The 13,998-nt window shown below is 37.5% G+C and overlaps 2 protein-coding genes across 4 annotated transcripts; both read left to right on the top strand.

Moving 5' to 3' along the window:
* Positions 1–30: 30 nt before the first annotated feature.
* On the top strand, positions 31–3,326 carry LOC131774455 (disks large homolog 4-like). The gene is made up of 5 exons (XM_059090476.2): positions 31–78; positions 167–269; positions 1,251–1,387; positions 1,978–2,091; positions 2,287–3,326. Exons 1-5 carry the CDS (start codon positions 73–75, stop codon positions 2,488–2,490), a joined length of 564 nt encoding a protein of 187 aa, XP_058946459.1. The 5' UTR covers positions 31–72; the 3' UTR covers positions 2,491–3,326.
* A 599-nt stretch (positions 3,327–3,925) lies between these two features.
* On the top strand, positions 3,926–9,564 carry LOC131774438 (neurocan core protein). Of its 3 annotated transcripts, none has more exons than XM_066169643.1 (4): positions 3,926–4,098; positions 6,954–7,355; positions 8,067–8,217; positions 8,696–9,564. In XM_066169643.1, the coding sequence occupies exons 2-4, from the start codon at positions 6,984–6,986 to the stop codon at positions 9,094–9,096; spliced, it is 924 nt and encodes a 307-aa protein (XP_066025740.1). In that variant the 5' UTR covers positions 3,926–4,098; positions 6,954–6,983; the 3' UTR covers positions 9,097–9,564. The 3 variants fall into 3 exon arrangements, with proteins under 3 accessions (XP_066025740.1, XP_066025741.1, XP_058946434.1); XM_066169644.1 differs by lacking the exon at positions 3,926–4,098 and adding an exon at positions 5,119–5,430; XM_059090451.2 differs by lacking the exon at positions 3,926–4,098 and adding an exon at positions 6,245–6,435.
* Positions 9,565–13,998: the final 4,434 nt, after the last annotated feature.

The raw sequence follows: 13,998 nt of genomic DNA, 5'->3' as shown, positions 1-13,998 counted from the left end.
AAGGAGCGTGCTTGATCCCAGTTTCTTCATTTCACGGCTCGCCTCGGCAGGTAAGGCGAGGGTCCACGCAACATGAACGTGAGTAGCATTGAAATTTGAGGGTAATTCGAACATAAACCACTAGAATGTCTGCTAGGGAAGTTCACGGCATTCTTTACTACAACAGGTGTACACGGATGGCGACGAACAGAAGGAACTCTGGGATGAACTTAGCAAAGGAGTAGAAAGCTCACGATTAGTTGTTGTGCATTTGACGAAAGGAGACGAAGGTACGTAAGAATATTTATCGCGGACTCAGCTATTATGACCTTCGGACCTTATTACCTTGGCGTAATTGTCTTTCCGAACGCTCTCTACTTTGACGAAATACTGATACGTGGGAATGAAAATTTTCTTTTTTCGCAAATTCGAGGTCGACGTGAAGGTATTGTTAACAAGTGTGCGCTAGCTTGACACCTCACTGCACGGAATGTATGGAGCCTCCATAAATAGATTTGAGCTCATACAACCTTTAAATACGATTAATTTAAATACTTGCTAATGGCGTTAGAGTTTTAGTTAAAGATCTGTCCGGTTTTCAGTTTGAAAGCATATTAATACCTACCGCAACAAAGTTGTTATTGTTCGTGAAAACTCATTCAAAACAGAACTCAAAGATGGTCACAGCATCCTAAATGGTGCGTGCATTGTCTACACAGTATGTCTTACGTTTCAATATCGCAGCTTCTCGTTCATCATTCGTCTACTCAAAAAAGCTTTGTACAGCGAACTCCGTTTAAAGTGATGTTACTTCACATGTTCACATAAGATCGTCTAGAACATACTAATTCTTTCATTTGTTTGGTATGTTACACATTTACTAAATGTCCATTCTAGGAATTTCCTTTTGAAGCCAATATCACATAAAATCGATTTAGGTTGAAAAATATTAAGTAGATCGCCTGATGAAGTATATTGTTGAATTTAAAACTAGATGGACTCCTGTGCGAGGGAATCCCCTTTTGTTCAAAATCCATCCACTAGCAGTAGAGTAGATTTAAACAATTTTAAAATCAGTATTTATAACCTCAAGGTTTTAAATTAGACATCCAATCATTATTTGAGTTGCTATTAGTGGAAAATTAAAAGACCCTTAGTTTTATTGGAAAATCATGAAATAATAGATGAATTGAAAGCAGGGAGGCTGTGAGCTTATAAATACTGGTTGCAACTTTGATCATCAGGCCTAAAATTTGTTTTATCTCCTTCAGGGTTTGGTTTTAACATTCGAGGCGGAGTTGATCACCCTCATGTCGGGTGTGACCCAGGAATATTCATCACCACTGTCAGAGCTGACAGTGTGGCTGGGAGAGATGGGAGACTAGAACCAGGGGACAGGATATTGGCAGTATGTAGTTCAAGCAGGATTTTTTAAATAAATGAAAAAAAACTTAATCTTATAAATACAAAAATACACCTAATATTCCAACTACTAAGACCCAGTTCAGGTTTGACCACCAAGCTTTGTCTTCTGGCAACCTGTTATGGGTTCTTTTATAAAAGCTTTAATAAGGAAAGAAACCTATAACACTTTAACCTCCTTACCCTTTAAGGAAATTTAAAGATATCAGTGGAGAATATCAATACTAATATTGGGGTGTAAAAGATAAATCTTCAGCTAAGATGAGAATTTACTTTGTGTTGTAATTGATTTTGGCACTGCTGATCCTAGCAGAATGCAGGAGGTTCCTTGCATATCAACCTAGCAATGGCCTTGCTCAGTGGAAAGTTCTCTCACTGTTACTCAATGGTAGAGCATCTGGCTACAAAATCCAAAGGCTTGGGGTTTGATTCCTTGTGGGAAACTTTGATCTTTCACTGGTTTTGAAAAACTTAACTTCGAAGAATAATACATATGGGTTGACATGGCTCTCAAGACTGAACACAATAAGGTGAATTACTTAAAGTTTATTGTGATTCTTTGTATTTTTTCAATAGCTAAATGCCACAAATCTTGAACGTGTGACTCATGATGAAGCTGTCAATGAATTCCACAAAGCAGAAGAAACTGTTTCCTTACTAGTGGAGAAGAATGCTGAGGCATATCTGTTGGTCAGTTTTGAATATTGTGTACTTTTTTGACTTGTTTCTCGATATTTGATTTTATGAAATATAATCATTGTGGGATGGCCAATGTGGGGTTACAAATCAGCAGCCTATTACTGGTTGTAAGTAAGGATATGAGGAACTATTTCCTCTATACTAAAAGTGTGGTTTAGTTCATTGATTTTTTGGCCTATTTTGCAGTCAAACGAAGTCCCAAGCTCACCAGAAGTAACAGAGACAGATGGACCAGTAACACTTGAACCAGATCAGGAAGAACCCCCTAATGCAGTTATTAGTACATTAAAACATTTCTACAATTCCAACCTAGGAGCTCTGTCAATTGGATTGGCAATTGGAAGTTTAGCTGTCTATGTTGCTCTTCGAATTTATAAAGTTAACAAGTAGCACTAGAGATGATTAGGGATAGATACACAATTCTTCAGCCTTTGTTACCAAAGATCCTCTAAATGTGAATTCTCATAGCAGTGAACCAGATCAAAAAACATGTGGATGTCAATGGCAAAAAGTCTTTTTTTATTTTGAAATGTCTACAAAGCAATATTGACATTGATATGTGGAATTCTGTAGGGAAAAAAATAGCTCATGGTTGCTATAAAAAACCTAATCATTCCATGCCCCTGGAGCAGGGTGAATTTCTACATCAGTTGATACTCTGAAGGTCAGTCTCAAAACTAGTAATCGTCAAAAGCTACACAAACATTCCAGCAACACAGAGTATACCTCTCACTGTTAAGTGGTTTGACGACACAGAACAAAGTGATTGGTTATTTCTTATTCTTGCAACATAATCGTTCCATAAACTGTCCCCTCATGTCTGAGGTTGCGTTTTAACTTTATGTCAGATTAATGTTATTTTCTTGGCCGGTTGATCATCCACATTATCATTTTACATGAGAGACTAAATAATATTACCCTAGCGCTGACATTACCGTTTCTTCAAGAACAGCACGGGAGGTTAAAGATGATTGGTTTATGTTGGGCTATTGTAGGTAGGCCTTTGTTAGCTAGATACCGTTCAAGTTGTTTATTATTCTCGCCTTTTGTTCTCCCCTCCACCTGTCATTAGAAATAGCTAAGTGATAAATTAACTTCATTCTTTTGAGATCGTCACCCATGGTTAAAAAAATTGAAGATGAATAGCCATTAGCTTTTACTCTTGATTCCAAATTTTTGTAGTTTATTTTGCATACACCAACATGGAAATAAAAAACAAAATCTTCTTTCTTCGCCTCGCCTCTGAAATTCAATTGAAGCACAGGAACCCCAATCTCGCCATTTAAGAGCGTTCATAGGGACGACCAACATTCAAGGCTCCCATGAACTGAATAGTGTGGCATTTACTGACAGTTTTTCCTCCCGTTTTTATCGTATCGTGGCAGTTACTACTGCTAAGGTTATTAAGCCTATTTCACAGATTATATGTTTAAGATTATTTTGGTTACTGCATCGCTAAAATTCCTTGACGAACGGTTCCTCAGTTCCAAATCTGTTGTCATCACCGCACCAAGTTGACGTCCAGTGGCTACTAGATCATCCGCAAAACGTTGTTCATTTTTGCGGATGATCTAGTCATTTTTACAGCAATTGAAAGTTAAAAGACGCCATTACAGCTATCAAATTTCAGATGCTGTTTACAAAACGCGGAGGGGTGAAACTCCTGAAGTACCAAATTAACAAATGCGGTGAATTTCATTGACACGCTTGGGACCTGTTTATAATGAGCAATTTTTGCGCATGTTCTCGTATTGCCAAGTGACGTAAATCAAACAACACAACCAATCAGATTACGAGTAGCACAGGCATAGCTTCGTCACTGCAAACAACATCGCGTTTTGTAATTTTGTAGTTTATGATTTTATCGGTAATCAGCGTATTGATATAAGGAGAATGTTTAAGGTTGATGTATTCAAGATTCCCTCACTTTTCTTTCTCCATCAAACTCACTGCCTTGAGTTCGTAACATGCTAATTTAACGGCAAAACCATCATCGCGGTAAGTACAAATTCTCGACTTCTGTCTTGACGCGACCTGTTAGTGTATGATTTCTTTCCCTGTATTGTAAGATAATAACTTTTCCTATCAAGTGAGCCCTTTGCAGGAAAACCGATCAAGGGCTGCCACAACTTTATGGTGAAAAAACATGGTTTTGCGGTTGTGAAATCAATGCACCTTTTTTTTTTCAAAATCTTTCCTTTGTTCTCTGCGCTGACATTATAGTGGCTATTCTTCCATTCCTTCAACGAAAAATGAAACAAAACTAAGCCTTGACACTTATACCGCATAAAGTGAAAATTTTGTGAAAATTGAAGAGCTACTTGATCGTGTGAATGGAACAGGACAATATTGTTGGAACACATTTTTCAACAGCTTTGTTCGAAAAGAGAGGCCGACTGAATCTGCTTCGTATACTCGTGAGTATCCTGGCTCTGAAGATTTGAAAACAAAAATTTCTTTCGTTTTGAATTCATCTACTTATTTACCTATTTATTTTCTAACAGGCAAGAGAAAGAATGAAATCTAGCTATCGTTATGACGATGCAACGGAAAGAAGCTCTTGGTAGTTTGTTGAACATATTGACTAAGTTAGGCTTTCATTCTAAGAGCAGGTGAAAAATTAATTACTTAAAAATTTCATGTACTCTCTATGGCTATGAGTGTTCTAACGCACTATTCCTTGTCACGAGTGTTCCCGTTGTTGCCTGAGAGAATACATATATGTTATTTGCCGGCTGGGAGGTCCGTATGGTGAAAAACTGTGACCTCGGTCTTGAAAATACTGCCCGAGGCCGTAGGCCGAGGGCAGCATTTTCAAGACCGAGGTCACAGTTTTTCACCATACGGACCGACCCTTAGCCGGTAAATAACATATTTATTGTTTTTAAACTTGACGAAATTCTTTCCGAAAGAACCCGAATGACTTATGGACGTAAATACGGCAAGATCTTCCATAAACTGAACAATTTTTGAGTGAGTAAATGGTAGTTAAAGTAGAGGTGATGCAAATTTAAGAGAGATGCCTCAGCGAAACATTTTCACTTCCGTAACGATAAAGGTGATTTAAAAGGCTTCCAAACAAACTTTGAAACATTATTTTTACAAGTATCTGTCACAATCTGACACCTGTCAATTAGAGAGCGCGCAAGAAAAAAAAATCGTAGGAACATTTGAAAACCAACAGAACTAGTTTGGCAAGGACTCTCAAGACAATGTTTTCTTAAAAATCAGTTAATGATCTAACGGAAAGTATTATTTACTCTCATCGACCATTCATTCATGTACGAAGATTTACCTCTGTTCATTAAGTAAACGGCGAGGAAAGTAATTGTGAGTAAATTCAATTTTTTATTTTGAAGTTGTGAGAGTTTGCTCGTTTGTTTGCTGTAATGGCGTGTTTAACTCTGATCTTTCCTTCACAAAAACTAAATTCGAACGGCACACTCCAACGAGACACAAGGGAATTTAATGCAGCCTTTTCTCAATTCCTTCAATTTCTGTTGTGCAATTTAAGGTACAAATGTCCAAATTGAACGGAATTGGAAAGACTCACCAGGAGCGTATATTTGTTGTAGAACTTAAATTAAAACTTCGCTCGCTTTTTTTTTACTATGAACAAATTGCTCGAGAAAATTCAGATATTAAATGAATGAAAGTTCCATCGTTCAGTTTAACTGTAACCAAATACCTCACGTTTCAACTTTCTGGGTACTTTTTGTGAACAATTAAAATTAATTGCAGATGGTTTTTTTGCCGCTCGTCAACCAACGTAATGACACTATTGTTTATACAAATTCATTCTGAAACCAATATTTTTCTGTCAACCAAAGTGATTTGATAGAGAGAAAAGGGAGGATTCATAAGTTATTTATCGGCTTGAGGTAGTGACCGACGTGTTTGCTTAAAAATACTGCCCAGCTGGAAAACGAGGTATATTTATGAAAAATGACAACGAAAGTTGGGATGTACTCGGCGACTCACGAAAGCGTTACCGTGGCCCGTGGGCAGAGATAGGAAAATACTGACCGGGTAAAGAACCAATCAGATTGCAAGATTCGTTACCGTGCCCTCCAAAGAAACAATAAGATCAATTATTTAAGACTTCTGTCTTAAGTACTGCAGTATTTGAAATCATCAATACGAACGGTTCCTCAGTTCCAAATCTGTTGTCATCACCGCACCAAGTTGACGTTCAGTGACTACTAGATCATCAGCAAAACGTTGTCCATTTTTGCAGATGATCTAGTGGTCATTTCTCCCTCACTTTTCTTTCTCCATCAAACTCACTGCCTTGAGTTCGTAACATGCTAATTTAACGGCAAAACCATCATCACGGTAAGTAAAAATTCTCGACTTCTGTCTTGACGCGAGCTGTCAGTGTATGATATCTTTCCCTATATAGCTGGACAATAACTTTTCCTATCAAGTGAGCCCTTTGCAGGAAAACCGATCAAGGGCTGTCACAACTTTATGGTGAAAAAACATGGTTTTGCGGTTGTGAAATCAGTGCACCTTTTTTTTTTTCAAAATATTTCCTTTGTTCTCTGCGCTGACATTATAGTGGCTATTCTTCCATTCCTTCAACGAAAAATGAAACAAAACTAAGCCTTGACACTTATACCGCATAAAGTGAAAATTTTGTGAAAATTGAAGAGCTACTTGATCGTGTGAATGGAACAGGACAATATTGTTGGAACACATTTTCAACTTAACTGTCAAGAGACGGGTTGCACAGTCATTGAAGGAAAGGTCGATTTGCAATCGCAGCATGGTTACCAAGTTGTTATGTTTACTCAAGTGGCGAAGTTGAATTTTCAATTCTGTTATTTCATTTCATTTATTTTCCTCACTAGTTAGAGACCCATCCGGCGGATACATCAGACATGTTAACGGAGCTTTTCAGTGGAATCATGATGACTTTGCCTCTGCTCGTCATCCTTCATTCTGCGCAGCCTGGTGTACTATCTTCCATAAACAACTGTTTAACAGGAGGATTCTTCTTCGCTTCAGGAAGAAACATGATAAACAACTGTGCCCTTCGGGGTCACCTGTTACGTCAGATGACTGTAACACAGCCAATCAGATGTTTTGAAAAGTGCCAGTCTGACTGTCGGTGCATCTCGTTCAATTATCTGACCGATGTGAATAAAAATAACTGCGAGCTTAATGAGGAAAGTAGGTATACCAATTTCAGTGCGTTGAAGCCTCTAGAGGGATCGCAGTACTACGATCTAATCGTCAGCTATGATATTAGGGTAAGGAAAGCTTAAGGTGATTCCTCAATACTGCACACTGCATCCTGTACTTCGCAGATTTCGAAATCACATAATCAGGCGAATAAGCGCGCGTGCATTCCGAGAACACGGTCGTGTTTTTCAATTAATAGACCAAGCAAAGCAAAGAGGTACGATGGTCCTTAGCTCTTGAACGAACACGGTGACCTACATTTTTTATTGTTTAATTTTGGTGTACAAATCATCTCCTTTAAAGTGGAGAAATTAAAAAAAATTCAGTGAAGAAAAGAAAGATATAGCTTAAAACGGTACGAAGCCTGCGGTTACTTCAGGATGCATATTATGACCTTGGAAGCAACGAATCGAGGAAAGTTTTGAGGAATTTTTAGTGCTGTTCCTGCGAGTCAAGTTTCACTTAAACGACCATAATTGGTACAGGAAAAAAGTGGTTGCTTGATGGACGTAGTCTCCGAAGAGAAAAAGTCACTACAAAAAGCCTTGCAAAAACTGATTAGAGAAGGTTTTAACTTTTGTTTTCTACAATGCATTGTGACAAAATTGTTTGGGGATTAAAAGTAACCTTGAAATAGCTGAAATGAAAAACTCTTCTTCCAAGTCTCCAATATCACTATGTTTCACATGCCATTTTAGGTCATGAACTTATTCTTTGAAACATAACTTTTCTTTTTTTATGTTTTTACCCTTTGGTTCTGAATAAACAAATTTGTTTAGACAAACGTCCCCTTGGCTGAGTGTTACAATGGATGTTGTGCAACTCAGACCTGCTTTAACGGTGGAACATGTCACGAGACTTGTGACGTCACAGGCAAGCGATTCAAGTGTTCATGCAAGCCAAACATCGTTGGAAAGTTCTGTGAAACTGGTAAGCTTAGTACTCTAGGTTTATATGAGGTTCTTAGATCGACATTGTTTCAACTTCCGTGGCATTTGAATGTCAGTTATTACTGCAAATCCTTACATCCGATTGGAGGTTATCGCTAACGAATAAACCACACTCCCTCGAACATTTCTTTTGTATCGAAAATAGAAAGAAAAAAGTAAATCATCGATTGGAAGCGATGAAGAGCTGTTCGAGACAAAGTGGGCCTCATCAGCCTGGTATCGCTAACATGATGATTTTAAGTTCCTACATAAGAGATGTAAAGATGTGGTCTCGGAAGGCTGGAACAACTTTGTATGCCCTCGAATTAGAACGCTACCTTCATATTTTCTTTTGGTAATAAAGACTTAGAACCAATATACCATAATTATCATTGGTGCATGCACATTCTGTTGTTACAGCACACCATGTCATCATTTGACTGCTTACACAACAACTAACACAGTGTCACTTTCCACAGCCACATGCTCCACTCCTGGCTGGCTCAGAGTTAACAATTCATGCTATAAGGAGTTTAATGAACAGGTAAACTGGTTTACTGCTCAACAAGCGTGTCAAAACTTGAACAGCAATCTTACATCCATTCATTCAGATGCAGAAAACAAGGTTATTCGGGAAAAGGTTGCATCATCAATTTATTCAAGATACTGGATTGGACTTAACAACTTAAGAAACAACTCCGTGTTTGAATGGAATGATGGATCTTCTGTGTCATTCACTAAATGGTATCCTGATGAACCAAATAATAACGGAGACGAAAATTGTACTGAGGTCGTGGATAACGTCGCTGGCGAATGGAATGATTTGAACTGTTATACTCATTACAGGAGTTACGTTTGTGAAAAGCAATGGAACCTTTGAAGTCTTTCACTTTGAAGAACTTTACTTTTGATCACGATGCTCTCTTGTTTCAAGCCATGAATTTTATCTCTGTAGGATGTAAAATATCTCTCTTTATACTGAGAGAAGATGAGACCCCCATCTACCAAAGCCCAAGAAGGACATTGCACAGTGTCAGTTAATTTTGCTACTTTTTAAAATTCACCTGATCTTGTCAGGAATGGGTTGATAATGAGCTAAATTAAAAGACCGAGTGACATGAAGGGCTAGAGGAGCGTTTAGCTCCACTGGGTGAGAAAAATCTGCTCAAACCCATTGGAAACATTACATTTGTAGTTTATACTTTGAGTTTATCTTATCGCTCGTGTAATTTCAGTGCACCGTAATGATTTCTCCAAATATACGAGAAGTCAGTCTTTGAGATCTCAGAGCCAAGTCCTTCTCACAAAAAATAATGTAGTCAGACATCCCTCCATATTTCTCGACAAAAATGACCAAATAAAAAAAAATTTAAATCACGCTCTCATTTTTATTCTCTGGTTAAGAGAATTGCAAAGATCTTCGATTTCGTGTTGGCCTTTAAAAATTAATTATTTTAGATGCTCTTTCATAGTCAAGGGTTTTGCCTGAGAGGAACAGTCCATCGTATAATGTTAGTCCAGGTGGGATGAGAGTCGTCCTCAAAATAATTATGAGCCATTATCTCTGAAAATTAAACTGACGTTTCGACAACCTGACCTCCATCATATGGTTAATTGAGGAAATGCGTGGTGTTGGGGGATAATTCGTGATAATGCTTTACTTTTCAACAAACGTTCAACACACTTTCACGAACTAAGTCAAAATTCTCTATTCAACGCTTTCCGAGCTCAAAAATAATCTTCACTCCCATTCTAAAAAGTCTCACTGACTCCATCAAATGACAGACCGTCATTTCGACATATATAACAGGCTCTTATCTGTGAAGGGAGGGATTTTTCCACATGGCAACAAGTACTAAGCTTTTCGCCATCACTGCCACAACGGATGATACCCCATTGATAACGGAAACTGTTATGTTCGCGATAAAAACGTATAGAGGTACATCGAGGTTGATTTCAAGGTAGTAACAGTTCCTATCGAGGGAATGATTTAGCGAATTCCTAGCTTCGTAAAAGCTGTAGCTGTTGTTCATTTCTGTACTTTATGTCCCTTAATTAATGTTGATAACAATTGTCAACGGTGAACAAGTCGACTTTTCAAAACCCATAACCACCTTGAATGTTCTATCTTTGAAAAAAAGCCTCTGAACTCTACGAGTTCACAAGCAAAAAACTTCTCATCCTCATTGTGTTTGTACCTTTAATTAAATTTGCAATTATCTTTGTAAGTGCGCTTTATTTCACTACCTTGCCTCAGTCCAAATAAATATTCTCCTTTTTTTCACCAGGTGTTTCGTCGACAGCGCGTTTGAGGAATTTCATTGAAGACTGAAAACTATTTGATCGATGTCGTTTTTTATATATGCCTTTACGAGTTATCTGTTTTTTGTTTAGGAGAACTTACTACACTATTGACGGGGCCTTCGAACATGTGTGAAACGATATCAATTAGGGAGGCACGAATGAATTATTTGCCGAAGCTTCGATATCGAAAAGACAGCCCTGGTTAAATATTATTTCAAGTTCGATAAAGGTTTATTAGAACAAAATAAACTGATATGAAAACTTAAGAGGAATTGGCAAAATACACCTTTTCTAGGTGACAAAACAATTTGGCTTATTTTCTTATAGATAGGAATGCCTCTTTGAAAATTTCCATTAACTTTCATTTCTAAAGCAGAAAATTAAGTTAAATTATGTTTGTTTGATTGGAAAATGTATCCTTTTGAGAAAGTGAAGGTTGAAAAACAAAGCAAGATATTGATATTTGTATTAATGATCTTATTCTTTGGAAACATTGTTACTCGGTAGTAAAAATGGAAAACACTATTTGCTGCAAATTTTGAATAATAACCAATGGTACATTGCTCTTTGAGAAAGCAAATGAGGAATGTACTAAATCTGCGGGTATTACTGCGTCTAGTTTAAGAAATCAGAAACACAAAGAATGCAAATTTAACACACTCATAAAATAGTCAGAAAACTGCACCGTAAACGATCGATATTCCCAGGCTTACAGTGTGAGATAATCAATTATAGTTCCCAATCTTTTACCAAGATTGCCTCGAGAGTTTGGTTACTGTTTGTATCTAGCTGACAACTTCTCTTGGTTGAAATCCCGGTTCCTGAACCTACGAGCCATTACTGTGCTGGAGATAATTATTTTAACAAAGTTTGAAAACGGAGCAAAGTGACAGTTTGAGCCAAAGGGAAATAAATTACAGAAAAACTTCTAGTTCGCCGTTTGCAATCCTTTTCAATCCTCCTCCTTTTAAGCTATATCTATTCCTCTCTTTCTCTTTTTTTTCCTTTTTTTCCTTTGAATGAAATATTGAATTTGAATGGACGGATGTGGGGGAGGAGGTTGTGAATGACTGTCCCCCACGTACTATATCTGAAAATTCAACTTCTTGACATTTAAACCAACACAGTTTCAGTTCTCTAAGTCACTAATCAATACTTATCGGCTACCTTTGCAACTTTTCAAAAGTCTGAAGACAGCTCTCCGTATTTCCCGCATTCTACAGCAGTAAAATATTGGATTAAGAGATGAATTGATGTACACAATGGTGGCTGCGACACCAAGTATCACATGCAAGTCTGTTGTGATCTTACCTTCTATCGTTATGGCAACAAAGCACCAGAAAAGTGGAGTGTAACATATCAGGTACAAGGCGAACAGGTATGTCATGGTTAGAGCTGTCTTAGCTCTCGATGTCACTTCCAGGTTTCTGACCTGATTGGATGTCACGTTACGGTTGATATCCCGGATCGCTTTCTTGTGATGACGCGCTAAGAGAAGAATTCTCAAATGCAAATAGCAATTTAGTACCAGAAGCAACGGGATGATCACGTGCGCAAGTAAACCCAAACCTGATTCTACGAATCGTGACAGTGCTGAAGATGAAGTGAAGATCCAACAGGAAAGCACAACAAATAACACACGATTCTTTGTAACAATGGCTTCGTACCTCAGTGGATACATTAAGCAAGTGTATCGTTCCACACTTAGACAAAACAAATTTAGAAATGTCGCACCAGCCCCAATAGCACCAAATGTCTCAGACATGAACCACAGGAAGCAAGCTCTGGAAAGATTCACGTTTCCAAACCCCACCTTGACCATAAAACTGGTTTGCGAAAACAGCCCCACAAAGAGATCTGAGGTGGTTAACGAACAAAGCAGACCATTCTTCGGTGAATGTAGTGCTGGAGTTCGTATAATAGCGCACAGAACAAAAATATTGAATGTGATTGCTGTCGTCGACGTTACTGCATTTGCAGTGATGAGGAGAATAGCAATTTCTCGCTTGTACCAGGAAACATCGGCTTCCAGATCTAGAAATGTACAATGCTGCACAAGATCTGCAGTTTGATTTCCTGAGGGCGGTAACCCAGCTCTACTTTGGTTAATTGATAGCATAAGAATTTATACATAAGCGTAACTTGAATTATAGGAGCTTATTCTCTCTCGTTGTAGTACAAGAACAGCATGGAAACTTTGTAAATTCTTCGCTGAAAAGAAACTAATGCACTGATTTGAAAGAAACGATTTCGTTGAATACAGATTGTGCAATGTTTACAGTCGAAGTGTCATATTTCAAATATCTTTTCGTAAAAGTAAATGAGTCCGCTATGTTTGTTTTTCACCAAACATCTACTTCCTTTTTCAATCAATAGTGAAGTATTTTAATAACTTTATACCGCATAGCTAAAAGATTATTTACACTCAGAAAAATCGAACAGATGGAGTTTCACACGATTCTCACAAAATACGAGGACGATTTTTTGTAAATTTCGTCTGTTGCTTACGAGATTAAATTAAAGTTGACCTTCGAGAATTTTCTACCCATAGATTTGGATCTTAAGAAATAGGAAAAAAAATCAGTGGCGAATTGTGATTTGAAGAGGATCTGGCTTCCATTTCTTCTTCTTCTTCTTCTTCTTCTTCGTCTTCTCTTCTTCTTTTTCCTCTTTTCCTTTTCCTTTTTCATCTTCTTCTTCTTCTTCTTCTTCTTCTTCTTCTTCTTCTTCTTCTTCTCCTTCTTTGGCTTCCTCTTCTTCTTCCTCTTCTTCTTCTTCTTTTTCTTCTTCTCTACCTTCTACTTCTTCCTCTGCTTCTGCTTGTTCTTCTTCTTCTGTTTCTGCTTCTTACTTTTATTCTTCTTCTGATTCCTCTTCTTATTCTTCCTCTGCTTCTACTTCTTCTTCTTCTCCTTCTTCTTCCTCTTCCTCTGCTTCTGCTTCTGCTTCTTCTTATTCTTATTCTTCTTCCTATTTTTCTTCTTCCTCTTCCTCTGCTCCTTTTTCTTTTTCTTCTTTTTCTCCTTCTCCCACTTCTTCTTCTTCTTATTTTTGTTCTTGTTCTTCTTTTTCTTTTTCTTTTTCTTCTTTTTCTTCTTTTTCTTCTTCTTCTTCTTCTTCTTACTCTTTTTCTTCTTTTTCTTTTTCTTTTTCTTCTTTTTCTTCTTTTTCTCTTTCTTCTTCTTCTTCTTACTCTTTTTCTTCTTCTTCTTCTCCTTTTTCCTATTTCTTCTTCTTCTTCTTTTTCCTATTTCTTCTTATTATCATTCTTTTCCCTCTTTTTCTCTTTCTCTTTCTTTTACAATTTTTATTTTTAATTCTTGGTGGTCATACATCTAATTACTACAATTACATTTTTCATTATCCCTTCGAGTCCACATGTGACTTTACACAGGGCTGATGCGCATGCCATGTTAGTGAACGGATGAGATGGAGGGGCTAGTAATACAAGTGCGCAGTCAATCAAAGATTGAATGAA

Source organism: Pocillopora verrucosa, chromosome 7 (assembly GCF_036669915.1).
Source record: "Pocillopora verrucosa isolate sample1 chromosome 7, ASM3666991v2, whole genome shotgun sequence".
In the NCBI taxonomy this organism is placed as follows: Eukaryota; Metazoa; Cnidaria; class Anthozoa; order Scleractinia; family Pocilloporidae; genus Pocillopora; species Pocillopora verrucosa.
Note: the sequence above shows the minus strand (reverse complement) of the source record. Positions and strands in the feature narration are given on the sequence as shown.